The 13,726-nt window shown below is 44.4% G+C and overlaps 1 protein-coding gene across 10 annotated transcripts in view; it reads left to right on the top strand.

Annotated features, from left to right (window-relative positions):
- htt (huntingtin) overlaps positions 1 to 13,726 on the top strand; it is a 256,270-nt gene that overhangs the window by 223,701 nt on the left and 18,843 nt on the right. For all 10 annotated transcript variants that reach the window (XM_038805852.1, XM_038805859.1, XM_038805861.1 and 7 more), the window contains 6 exons: positions 529 to 683; positions 987 to 1,126; positions 1,635 to 1,717; positions 2,359 to 2,489; positions 7,947 to 8,076; positions 12,612 to 12,767. In XM_038805852.1, the coding sequence (XP_038661780.1) occupies positions 529 to 683; positions 987 to 1,126; positions 1,635 to 1,717; positions 2,359 to 2,489; positions 7,947 to 8,076; positions 12,612 to 12,767 (795 nt within the window). The remainder of the gene's footprint in view (positions 1 to 528; positions 684 to 986; positions 1,127 to 1,634; positions 1,718 to 2,358; positions 2,490 to 7,946; positions 8,077 to 12,611; positions 12,768 to 13,726) is intronic.

Genomic DNA, 13,726 nt, shown 5'->3' with positions numbered 1-13,726 from the left:
TTCTAAACACCAGTGGACAGCAGCAAGCTGTATTAATAGTGATGTGTATTAGTATTGGTGCGATGTTTGATTTCAGTCGTGGCAAGGGTAACTGGTTGGTTGCCAAAATCTAAACTAAAGCTCAGCTATTTAGGGTTGATGTCAGGAACCACTACTTCACACGAGTGGTAGTGGAAATGCAGAACTCTTTACTCTCTCACCCCCCCCCCACCCCCCCCCAACCAAACAAAACTGCTGTTGAGTGCTGAGAATCAATTTAAAATCTGAGATTAATAGATGTTTTCAGGCAAGGGTTTGGAGGTTTGCGAAGCCAAGACGGGTTGATACAGTTGATAGAAATCAGCCATATTCTTACTGAATGGAAAACACACTCAAGGGGCCGAATGGCCTCTTTGTGTTCCTGTGAGCTCCGAGCAGCTGGCCACGGTCAGACCTTTGCTCACGTTTTCATCATTTGGATGTCTGTTTTGTGCCCTTGTGAAATCAAATTCTCTTTTGTAACAGCAGCTTCTTCCCATTTTTATTAAGGAGGATACGGAGAGGACTCAGATTAATATTCTTGCAGTTCAAGCGATAACATCCCTGGTGCTAAGTGCAATGTCCATTCCAGTAGCAGGGAACCCAGCCACCAGCTGTCTTGAACATCAGCCTCGTAATAAGACTCTGAAGTCTCTGGACACACGGTGAGTTATATGCCATGTCCAGTCACAGGCATGACCGAATTAACCTGCCAATTATTATCTTTTTGTATCTGTAGAAATGCCCGTCATCGCAACAACTTGCATTTATATAGCGCCTTTAATGTTGCGAAACCTTCTAAGATGTTCTCCAGGATGATTATCAAACACAAGTTTATGAATCTTCACCTGTTCTCCTTGCCTGATTTTGTGAACTCTGCCAGAGTTTTGGGTGGAGTACCTGTTGTTATTTTCTTATTGATGCATGTTTGATGTCTGAGCTGACACTTACGACAAACCCGTTCACAGGTTCGGAAGAAAACTTAGTGTCATTCGAGGGATAGTGGAGCGAGAAATCCAAGCAATGATATCAAAAAGGGACAACATAGCATCACATTACCCATATCAGGCGTGGGATCCTGTTCCATCCCTCTCCCATTCAACATCTGGTATGTTGCGCTCGTAACATTCAACCTGCCATTTTGCCATTGTTCTGTTGAATCTTTATTGAATTTCCTAACTTGTCTCTGGTAGCTTCAGGCTAGCTTCAAATGATTTTTTAAGTGATGTTTATGCTGTGTGTGTGTGTGTGTGTGTGTGAGAGAGAGGGGGGCTGTGAGGGCACAGGAATGAATGATCTCCAATGTGTATTCTGCATCGCTGGACCAAGAAGATGCAGTTAGATCTTTCTGTAATCCATAGAGAGAGTTGCAAGTGAGAGAGCCTGATGGAGATGAGCAGCTGGATTATTTGTAATGTTAAGTTTTATTAAACAAAACTGTATTGAACTCGGCAATAATGTATATGTTGGAATGTTTTCCAACATTGCCTGAAGTAGAGAGAATTAAAATGTACAAACTCAGCTATAACCTTCCATTATAATTAATTGTAGAATTGCATTATTTACGGAAGCTGTTTTTACTTTGACTGTGTTTTTTTCACTTTTATTAAACCCAGGTGCCCTGATCAGCCATGAAAAGCTTTTACTACAGATTAACACAGAGCGGGAAATGGGGAACATGGATTATAAACTGGGACAGGTACAGTAAAAGTGTCTGTGAGATTTGGTGTCTGTAGGTTGTTAGGCGGTGGACGATGTTGCCGCTTGAGCTCTACTCTGCCCCTGCCCTTCATTTGTATTTGTGAATTTTCACAGATAGCAGCACTGAGATTGCTGTGTCGTGACTGGTTTAGCTCACTCAGCGAAATCGCTGGCTTTTAAAGCAGACCAGCAGCACGGTTTGATTCCCGTACCAGCCTCCCCGGACAGGCGCCGGAATGTGGCGACTAGGGGCTTTTCACAGTAACTTCATTGAAGCCTACTCGTGACAATAAGCGATTTTCATTTTCATTTTTCATGATGTGGTGCAGCAGCTGATATTTCCAAACAGTTCATTTGCAGACCAGACCTGTTGCACCAACTGTGATTACCCAATTTAGCAAGAACCAAGAAGCAAATCTGTAGCCCAATATTGCATTTAACCACTGACCTCTGGATGGATTTGTATGGGACTTTCAGCTTGGCTGTGATGCCTTACATTGTCTAGGCTTATGGGTGCAGAGTGGAATCAGGTGGGAAGACTGCTGCAAAACATAGGACTTTCAGAAAAGGAATAATACTTGGTAAATGATTAACTTCATTCTTGACGTTAAATTCATGAGATGTTTGTCCACTGTCCAGGTCTCCATTCATTCTGTTTGGCTGGGTAACAACATAACCCCCTTGAGAGAAGAGGAGTGGGATGAAGATGAGGAAGATGAAAGTGATGTGCCTGCTCCATCCTCCCCTCCAACCTCTCCAATTAATTCCAGGTTAGTCTAGAATTCCCACCAGCACTCGCTCCATATAGGAACTCGGTTCCCTAAGCCCAGAACAGCCCCATTTGCCTTGGATACGGCAGTGGTACCAGAGGTCTGGGGGATTGCAAACGTTTATACCCCTATTCAGGGGAATAAAAAGAGAAATCAACCAGGCAACTAGTTTCCAGATGATACAAAACTTGGAAGTGTAGTAACAGTCTTGAGGAGGACATATACTGGTGAAATAGGTAGACGCAGGGTAGATGAAATTTAACGCACAACGTGAAGTGCTACATTTTTGGCAGGAAGAATGAGGAGAGACAATGTAAAACAAATATTAAAAAAGGCTGCAGGAGCAGAGTCACCTGGCAGTGCCACTATCACATTCTGCATGTGCACAAAGGACAAAGAGATTGATTAAGAAGGGGAAAGTACAGTACGAAAGGAAGCAGGGAACATAAAAACTGACACTAAATGTTTCTATAGATATGTGAAGAGAAAGAGATCGGTAAAGACAAATGTAGGCCCCCTACAGACAGAAACAGGGGAATGCATAATAATGGACAAAGAAATGGCTGAGCAATTGAATATATATTTTGGTTCTGTCTTCACAAAAGAGGACACAAATCAGATACCAGAAATGCTGGAGAATGAAAGGTTTAGTGAGAGGGAAGAACTGAGGGAGATCAACATTAGTAGAGAAATGGTGCTGGGAAAATTAATGGGATTGAAGGCAGTTAAATCCCCAGGGCCTGAGAATCTGCATCCCAGAGTGCTTAAGGAGGTGGCTCTGGAAATAGTGGCTGCATTGGTGGTCATCTTCTGGGATTCTACAGATTCTGGAACTGTCCCTGCAGATTGGAGGGTAGCTCACATCACTCCGATATTCAAAAAAGGAGGTAGAGAGTAAGCAGGGAATTATAGACCAGTAAGCATAAAATCGGTAGTGGGCAAAATGCTTGAATCCATTATCAAAGACTTTATAGCGGAACATTTAGAAAGCAGTGGCAGGATCAGTCAGAGTCAGCATAGATTTACAAAGGGAAAATCATGCTTGGAATTCTTTGAAGATGTAACCAGTACAGTCGACAAGGGAGAGCCAGTCAATGTGGTATATTTGGACTTTCAGAAGGCGTTTGACAAAGTCTTGCATAAGAGTTATTGTGCACAATTAAAGCACATGGGATTGGGGTAAATGTATTGAGGTGGTAGAAAACTGGTTGGCAGAGAGGAAACAAAGAGTAGGAATTAATGGATCCTTTTCAAATTGGCAGGCAGTAACTAGTGGGGTACCACAGGGATCGGTGCTGGGACCCCAGCTATTCACAATATATATTAATGATTTGGATGAGGGAACAAAATGTAACATCTCAAAGTTTGCAGATGATGCCAAGTTAGGTGGGAGGGTGAATTGTGACGAGGATGCAGGGATCCTACAGCATGATCTGAACTGGTTGGGCGAGTGGGCAAATCAATGGCAGATGCAGTATAATTTGGATAAGTGTGAGGTTATTCACTTTGGAAGCAAAAACAGGAAGGCAGATTACTACCTGAATGGTTGTAAATTGGGAGAGGGGAGTGTGCAGCGGGACCTGGGTGTCCTTGTGCACTATTTGCTGAAGGTAAGCATGCAGGTGCAGCAGGCGGTAAAGAAGGCTAATGTTATGGTGGCCTTCATTGCAAGAGGTTTCGAGTATAGAAGCAGGGATGTGTTGCTGCAGTTGTACAGTGCCTTGGTGAGGCCACGCTTGGAGTACTGTGTGCAGTTTTAGTCTCCTTCTGGGATCTATCCCAGGTTACTGAGGGAAGCGAGGGTCGAAATAGCTGAGGCCTTAACAGATATCTTTGCAGCATCCTTGAGCACGGGTGAGGTCCCGGAGGACTGGAGAATTGCTAATGTTGTCCCTTTGTTTAAGAAGGGTAGCAGGGATAATCCAGGGAATTATAGACCTGTGAGCTTGACGTCAGTGGTAGGCAAATTGTTGGAGAAGATACTGAGGGATAGGATCTATTCACATCTGGAAGAAAATAGACTTATCAGTGATAGGCAGCATGGTTTTGTGCAGGGAAGGTCATGTCTTACAAACCTAATAGAATTCTTTGAGGAAGTGACAAAGTTAATTGATGAGGGAAGGGCTGTAGATGTCGTATACATGGACTTTAGTAAGGCGTTTGATAAGGTTTCCCATGGCAGGTTGATGGAAAAACTGAAGTCGTATGGGGTTCGGGTTGTACTAGCTAGATGGATAAAGAACTGGCTGGGCAACAGGAGACAGAGAGTAGTTGTGGAAGGGAGTGTCTCAAAATGGAGAAGGGTGACTAGTGGTGTTCCACAGGGATCCATGCTCGGAACACTGTTGTTTGTGATCTACATAAATGACCTGGAGGAAGGTATAGGTGGTCTGATTAGCAAGTTTGCAGATAATACTAAGATTGGTGGAGTTGCAGATAGCGAGGAGGACTGTCAGAGAATACAACAAAATATAGATAGATTGGAGAGTTGGGCAGAGAAATGGCAGATGGAGTTCAATCCAGGCAAATGCGAGGTGATGCATTTTGGAAGATCAAATTCAAGAGCAGACTATATGGTCAATGGAAGGGTCTTGGGGAAAATTGATGTGCAGAGAGATCTGGGAGTTCAGGTCCATTGTACCCTGAAGGTGGCAACGCAGGTTGGTAGAGTGGTCAAGAAGGCATACAGCATGCTTGCCTCCATCGGACGGGGTATTGAGTACAAGAGTTGGCAGGTCATGTTACAGTTGTATAGGACTTTGGTTCGGCCACTTTTGGAATACTGCGTGCAGTTCTGGTCGCCACATTACCAGAAGGATGTGGATGCTTTAGAGAGGGTGCAGAGGACGTTCACCAGGATGTTGCCTGGTATGGAGGGTGCTAGCTATGAAGAAAGGTTGAGTAGATTAGGATTGTTTTCGTTGGAAAGACGGAGGTTGAGGGGGGACCTGATTGAGGTCTACAAAATTATGAGAGGTATGGACAGGGTGGACAGCCACAAGCTTTTCCCAAGAGTGGGGGTGTCCGTTACAAGGGGTCATGATTTCAAGGTGAGAGGGGGAAAGTTTAAGGGAGATAGAACATAGAACATAGAACAGTACAGCACAGAACAGGCCCTTCGGCCCTCGATGTTGTGCCGAGCCATGATCACACTACTCAAACCCACGTATCCACCCTATACCCGTAACCCAACAACCCCCCCCTTAACCTTACTTTTTAGGACACTACGGGCAATTTAGCATGGCCAATCCACCTAACCCGCACATCTTTGGACTGTGGGAGGAAACCGGAGCACCCGGAGGAAACCCACGCACACACGGGGAGGACGTGCAGACTCCGCACAGACAGTGACCCGACCGGGAATCGAACCTGGACCCTGGAGCTGTGAAGCATTTATGCTAACCACCATGCTACCGTGCGTGGAAAGTTTTTTACGCAGAGGGTGGTGGGTGCCTGGAACGCTTTACCAGCGGAGGTGGTAGAGGCGGGCACGATAGCATCATTTAAGAGGCATCTAGACAGGTATATGAACGGGCGGGAACAGAGGGAAGTAGATCTTGGAAAATAGGAGACAGGTTTAGATAAAGGATCTGGATCGGCGCAGGCTGGGAGGGCCGAAGGGCCTGTTCCTGTGCTGTAATTTTCTTTGTTCTTTGTTCTCTGAGGAAGGATGTTCTTGCTCTCAAGGAAGTGCAGTGAAGGTTTACCAGACTGATTCCAGGGATGGTGCGACTGACCTGGAACATAAAACATACCGTGCAGAAGGAAGCCATTTGGCCCATCGAGTCTGCACCAACCCACTTAAGCCCTCACTTCCACCCTATCCCTGTAACCCAATAACCCCATCTAACCTTTTTTGGTCACTAAGGGCAATTTAGCATGGCCAATCGACCTAACCTGCACATGTTTAGACTGTGGGAGGAAATTTGGGCACCCGGAGGGAACCCCCACACAGACACTGGGAGAACGTGCAGACTCCGCACAGACAGTGACCCAAGCCGGGAATCGAACCTGGACCCTGGTGCTGTGAAGTCACAGTGCTATCCACTTGTGTTACCATGCTGCCCCAAATGAGGAGAGATTGACTAGGTTGGGATTGTTCTCGCTAGAGTTCAGAAGAATGAGGGGGATCTCATAGAGACTTACAAAATTTTAACAGGACTAGACAGGGTAGATGCAGGGAAGATGTTACCAATGATGGGTGTGTCCAGAACCAGGGGTTACAGTCTGAGGATTCAGGGTAAACCATTTCGGACAGAGATCAGGAGATATTTCTTAACCCAAAGAGTGGTGAGCCTGTGGAATTCATTACCACAGGAAGTAGTTAATGCTAAAGCATTGAATATATTCAAGAGGCGGCTAGATATCGCACTTTGGGAGAATGGGATCAAAAGCTATGGGGAGAAAGCAGGATTAGGCTATTGAGTTGGATGATCAGCCATGATAGTGATGAATGTCGGAACTGGGTTGAAGGGCCAAACAGCCTACTTCCGTTCCTGTCTTCTATGTATCTATGTATATGCTGGTGGATTAACAAAAAGCGTTATGCAGTGAGAATTTGATAGCTATGAATATCTGTGCAAAATGTGGGTTGACATAATCCGTTTGTTACCATGAGTGCAGGGGATCGCAGGATTGGTAAAATAGAGAAAGCCGATCAGCTGATTAGCTTTAACTGTTCCTGAATCCTGCAACAACAACTTGAATTTATAAAGCACCCTTTTAGTAGCAAAATGCCCGAATACACTTCACAGGCGTGGTATCAGTCACAGGAGATGTTAGGACAGATGGTAGAAGAGGTGGGGGGAGGAGGTTGGCAAAGAGGGGTAAAAAACAGAGAGGTTTAGGAAGAGTATCCAGAGAAGAGCTCACATTTGAAGGCAAGGCTGCCAAGAGTAGCCAATTAAAATTGGAGATGCACAGGATGCTAGTAATTGGAGGAGTGCAGATATCTTGGAGGATCCTGGAGGACGTTTGAGGAAGGGAGGGGGAGACCATGGAGGGAGGTTCGAGATAGGGAAGGGTGAGACCATGGAGGGATTTGAAAACAAGGCTGAGAAGTTTCAAACTGAGGTGTTGGTGTACTGGAAGCCCAGTGTAGGCCAGCGTGCTGATATGCAATGGGTGAAGGGAACTTGATGTGGGTTCGGATATGGGTTGGATGAGCTCGACCATCTTCCACTTGTAGCCTCCAATGTTCTCCTGAACAAGTTGGGCAGTAACCTGCCTTCACATGATTCCTAAAGAACCTTCTGCGATGTGGCGCACTCAGTAGTGCACTGGAGCATCAATTATATGCACAACTGCCTGAGAGGCGGGAATGCTATCACCTGAGCTGAGCTGACCTACAAAGATAGCACAGGTATGCTCACTGCTTGTCATCCATCTTCGTCCTGCAGAGATTCTGTTTCTAGCATGTTTTAATTGCCTTTACTATTTAACGTACTTTATTTCCAGGAAGCATCGAGCTGGAGTTGACATTCATTCATGTTCTCAATTCCTGTTGGAACTCTACAGTCAGTGGATCCTTCCCACAAACACTGGGAAGAAAACCCCCGTTGTCCTGGTCAGTGAGGTGGTAAGATCGGTAAGTGTTGGATCTGATTGTGAAACGGGAATCTTTTCCAGCACACTGGACATTTATGTATGTCCTATGGTTTTCTTTTTCATGTATGGAACGATCAGTAAGGACTGTAGGCAGAACAATACTTTTCACCGTACCTCGGTACACGTGACAATAAATCAAATCAATCAATAGTGAACAGGAATTCTCTGTCACTTTTCCCTCTGCCCACACTTTTTAGAGCCACTGAGGCAAATTATACTGTTCAGAAAAGGCCAGCTTGTCCTGGATTGGGTATCTTGCTGGTCTTTATGGGCCAGTACCACCCCTGAGCTGAGAAAGATGGAACTTGCATTGATATAGTTGTAATATAGGAAATGTGACAACCAATTTGTTCACAGCAGGATCCCACAAACGATGGTGTGATAATGGTCAGGTGATCTGTTTTTTTGTAATATCAGTGGTGGGTGACTCTGAGAGCTCCATGTTCCTTTTACCTGCGAGGGCAGCTGAATCTTGAGTCGTTCTCAGTTGAACTGTTTGCAAAGCCAAGGAGCTAGAGCTTGTGTCATACCTGGATCTATTTTACAATGTTATGGGGATACGAACGTCTACACATTAGGAGCTGGAGTAGGCCACTCAGCCCTTCAAGCCTGATCTAATTGTAGCCTCCTGCCCCTTTTTAAAACAAAAATCAAGAATCTTATCTAGTTCTGCCTTGAAAACGTCCAAAAATTCTGCTTCCACTGCCTTTTCAGGAAGGGAATTCCAAAGATGAATGGCCCTCTGAGAGAATTTTTTTTTGGATCTGTCTTAACTGAGCGGCCCCTTATTTTTAAACAGTGGATCCTTGTTCTAGATTCTCCCACAAGAGGAAACATTTTTCCACATCCACCCTGCCAATACCCCCTCAGGATCTTATATCTTTCAATAAAGTCACATCTTACTCTAAACCCCAACGGGTACAAGCCTAGCCTGTCTTCGTGATAACCTGCCCATTCCAGTTTATTAGTCCAGTAAACCTTCTCTGAACTGCTAACTCATTTACGTCCTTCCTTAAATATGGAGACCAATACTGTGCACAGTACTCAAGATGTGGTCTTACCCGTTCCCTATACAACAACCATAACCTCCCTACTTTTGTAATCAATTTTCCTTGCAATAAACAATAACATTCTATTAGCTTTTCGTTTTACTTGGTGTATCTGCATATTAGCCTTTTGTGATCCACGCACTAGGACACCCAGATCCCTCTGTACCTCGGACCTCTGCAATCTCCACATTTAGATTACGTGCACTTTTATTTTCCTGGCAAAATGGACAATTTCACATTTTCTCGACTTGCACTTCATTTGCCAGATATTTGCAGGGCAGCATGGTGGTGCAGTGGTTAGCACTGCTGCCTCATGGCGCTGAGGTCTCAGGTTCGATCCCGGCTCTGGGTCACTGGCCGTATGGAGTTTGCACATTCTCCCCGTGTTTTGCATGGGTTTCGCCCCCACAACCCAAAGATGCGCAGGGTAGATGGATTAGCCACGCTAAATTGCCCCTTAAACAAAAAAAATAAAAAAGATATTTGCCCACTCACTTAACCTATGATGATATACATACAAGTGTAAGTCTGTTAAATGACTATCCAGGTTTTAACAAATACAAAAGTAAAATACAGTGGAAGCTGGAAATCTGAGATAGAAACAAAAATGTTAGAACATAGAACGTTACAGTGCAGTACAGGCCCGTCGGCCCTCGATGTTGCGCCAACCTGTGAAACCACTCTAAAGTCCATCTACACTATTCCCTTATCATCTATATGTTAATCCAATGACCATTTAAATGCCCTTAAGTTGGCGAGTCCACTACTGTTGCAGGCAGGGCATTCCACGCCCTTACTACTCTCTGAGTAAAGAACCTACCTCTGACATCTGTCCTATATCTATTTCCCCTCAATTTAAAGCTATGTCCCCTCGTGCTAGCCATCACCATCCGAGGAAAAAGGCTTTCACTGTCCACCCTATCTAATCCTCTAATCCTCTGATCATCTTGTATGCCTCAATTAAGTCACCTCTTAACCTTCTCTCTAACGAAAACAGCCTCAAGTCCCTCAGCCTCTCCTCCTAAGATCTTCCCATCATACCAGGCAACATCCTGGTAAATCTCCTCTGTACCCTTTCCAATGCTTCCACATCCTTCCTATAATGCAGCGACCAGAACTGCCGCAATACTCCAAATGCAGCCACACCAGAGTTTTGTACAGCTGCAACATGACCTCATGGCTCCGAAACTCAATCGGTTTGAAATGCTCAGCAGGTTTAGCAGCATCTGTAGAAAGAAAAGGTCTGTAACCTTCCATCAGATTCATCAATTCAAATAGGCTTTACAAAAACAAAATAGATCTAGAAACCATTTTTCCATTAAGATCCTGGATTGCGAAGTATAGAATCAGTATAGAAGGAGGCCGTTTGGGGCTGTTTAGCACAGGGCTAAATCGCTGGCCTTGAAAGCAGATCAAGCAGGCCAGCAGCACGGTTCGATTCCCGTAACAGCCTCCCCGAACAGACGCCGGAATGTGACGACTAGGGGCTTTTCACAGTAACTTCATTTGAAGCCTACTCGTAACAATAAGCGATTTTCATTTTCATTTCATTAAATTTGGCCCATCGAGTCTGCACCGGCCCTTGGAAAGAGCACCCCACTTAAGCCCACAGCTCCTATAACCCAGTAACCCCACCTAACACTTTTTTTTTGGACACTAAGGGCTATTTAGCGTGGCCAATCCACCTAACCTGCACATGTTTGGACTGTGGGAGGAAATTGGAGCACCCGGAGGAAACCCCCACGCAGACACAGGGAGAACGTGCAGACTCCGCAGAGACTGACCCAAGTCGGGAATCGAACCCGGGATCCTGGCGCTGTGAAGCAACAGTGCTAACCACTGTGCTACCATGCTGCGAAGTACTGGATTACTGTCCAGTACGTGGATTATTGCGTCCATTTCTGAACACCACACTTTAGGAAGGATGTGAAGGAGAGGGTATAGGAAGGATTTCCAAGTATGGTTCTGATGTTGAGGCACTTCAGTTATGTGGATAGATTGGCAGTTGGGCAGTTCTCCTTGGAGAAGAGAAAATTGAGAGGCGATTTGACCATGAGGCATCTGGGCGGAGTGGGTGGGGAAAAACTGTTGCCATTGGCAAAAGGATCGAGATTCAGAGGGCACCAATAAAGGTGATTGTCAAAAGACAACGTGAGGAATATCATTTTTACGCAGTGAGTTGTTAGCATCTGAAGTGCACTGCCAATTGTGGCTTTCGAAAGGGTTAGCTAAGTATCAGAAGAGACACAATTTGCAAGCTAATAGTCGAGGGTGGGGGAGTGGGACTGGATAAATATCTCTTCAAAAGCTTGGGCATGAACAAAACCGGCTGCATAGCCTCCTGTGCTGTAACCATTCTATGATCGGGTCTCAAGATACTGTATTGTGAAGCGCACACGTGGTCTTTTACCCACATAACTGTATCCATTGGAGGAGGAGACACAGAACTAAGGCTGGGATCTCTGGCATGCTGGGGTAATTCATCGCATGACCAATTGAGCTGCTGCAACGAGGATAAATGCAAGTCAGATGGGATGGAGTGATGAAGGTCAGTGGTTGGTGGGAGGAAAGCTGAAATAATGAAGAGCTTACTCCCCCATTATGATAGTTTTCACAGCACACAGTTTTAAGATTAGTCAATAGACTGTGATAGCCCAGTAATTGGTCTGATAAATCCACACCAATCTCCTTTATGTGAGCATTTTAATCCAAGGCTTAAGCTTCAGTATTTATCTTCAAGTAGACCGCCATATTCTCTTTTAAAAGAATTTCTGTTTCAGCAGCGCCATGTCCTATCTGACTTGAAAAGTTTAACTGATTATGTCTACAGCTGCTGCCTAACCTGCTGTGTATTTCACAGTAACTTCATTGCAGTGTTAATGTAAGCCTACTTGTGACAATAAAAATTATTATTATTTCCAGCATTTTTTATTTTAATTGTTTTTGGTGGAACCTTTGGTCTTTTCTCCTCATATCTTGTATAGCTCCGTGTCCGGCTTTGCTTGATAAAGTTCCAGTGAAGTATCTTGAGATGTTTTACTGCATCAAAGGTGATATATAAATGCAAGTTGTTTTACATACATCTTGTAATGAAGTTTGTGCAGCTTCTCCAGCGAGCTTCCCATGCAAACTGTATCTGTGTGTCTGCTTGTGGCACCAGCTTGTATGGCATTCAGCACGTACCCAGTTCCATTTTTACAAAAACACTTTGCTTTTCTTTTCTTTTTTATCTGTCAAGATCTTCTCCACCTCTTTACCCCTCCTTCCTTTTCCCAAACCTTTTCTCCTTGCTTTTCCTTCTCTTTATATGGAATATAGAGGCATTCGCCATTTCTAGTCTTTTATATATTTCTAATGAGGTTCTGCTGTGAGTCTGTTGTAACCCTGTAAACTGTACAAACTTGAGAATTAGCTCCCACTGGAAAGATTTTTCACAAAGTCCATGCAATCTCTATTTTAATTGTAGCTTTTGGCAGTCTCGGATTTATTTACGGAGAGGACCCAGTTTGAGATGATGTACAGCACTCTGACGGAACTTCAGAAAATTCATCCAGCAGAAGATGAGATTTTGAATCAGTATCTGGTCCCCGCCATCTGCAAAGCAGCTGCTGTTCTGGGCATGGTAAGAACAGGGGTGGTGTTAAAAAAACAAACTACTGGTGCTTGAGAAAGCTGGCAGTGTGCTGACATCTGTTGGAAATCCCATTGCTGTCCTTTTCCCAGCAGTTTGTAATGTAAAATCTCTGAGCTGTGATGGAAGTTTCCTTCAGGATTTCAGTTGTAATGTACTACTGTTCATCCTCACTGTATCTCCGCATATATCTATCAGTGGACGGTTGGGGGAAACACCCAAATAGTCCAGCTAGCCAGTCGCATCCAAACATGGTGCAGCCTACATGGTCGATCAGTCTATTGGTCTGAGAGGAGTAATGAAGCAGGCGGAAGAGATCTTGGATCAGTTTAGAAAATTAACCTGAAAACGTCCTGTGACTCGAGATTACAGCAACTGGCATCGATAATTATAGCTCAATCTGATCTGTTGTCTAACTGGACCTGTCCTTGCCTTTCAGAAACCCTTTCCTTCTGAAGGATCTGAGGTGATTCCGCACTTATCTGCTTTGCCTGTGCAAAAAATGAACGGCACCATTCTCCCATTGGAGATCTAGACTCTGATAACACTAGGGGAAGAGTGCAGTAATTCTATTTGACTTTGCTCATTCACCTTTACACAGTTAAACATATAAGATGTTCATTAATAAATCCAAAATGGGAATGCAGGAGGGTGGTTTGAATTTGGAATTCTCTACCACATGGAGTAGTTGAGACACATAACGGGTGTATTTAAAGTGAAGCTCAATACGTACATAGGCGAGACGTGATTCAAAAGATATCCCAGTTGGATTAGGTGATTGAGGGGATGGGGTGGCTGAAGCATAAACACCATCAGTTGGCCTTAATGGCCTGTTTCTCTGCTAAAACAACCTACATAATTCTGTTTTATTTTTTAAAATCGTTTGCGTATAAATACTAGAACTTTGAACCAAAAGCTTAATGTTTTTGCAGGGATTAATTTATAATTGC

This window comes from Scyliorhinus canicula, chromosome 8 (genome assembly GCF_902713615.1).
Source record: "Scyliorhinus canicula chromosome 8, sScyCan1.1, whole genome shotgun sequence".
NCBI lineage: Eukaryota > Metazoa > Chordata > Chondrichthyes > Carcharhiniformes > Scyliorhinidae > Scyliorhinus > Scyliorhinus canicula.
The sequence above is the reverse complement of the archived record's forward strand: the minus strand, read 5'-3'. Positions and strand labels throughout refer to the sequence as shown.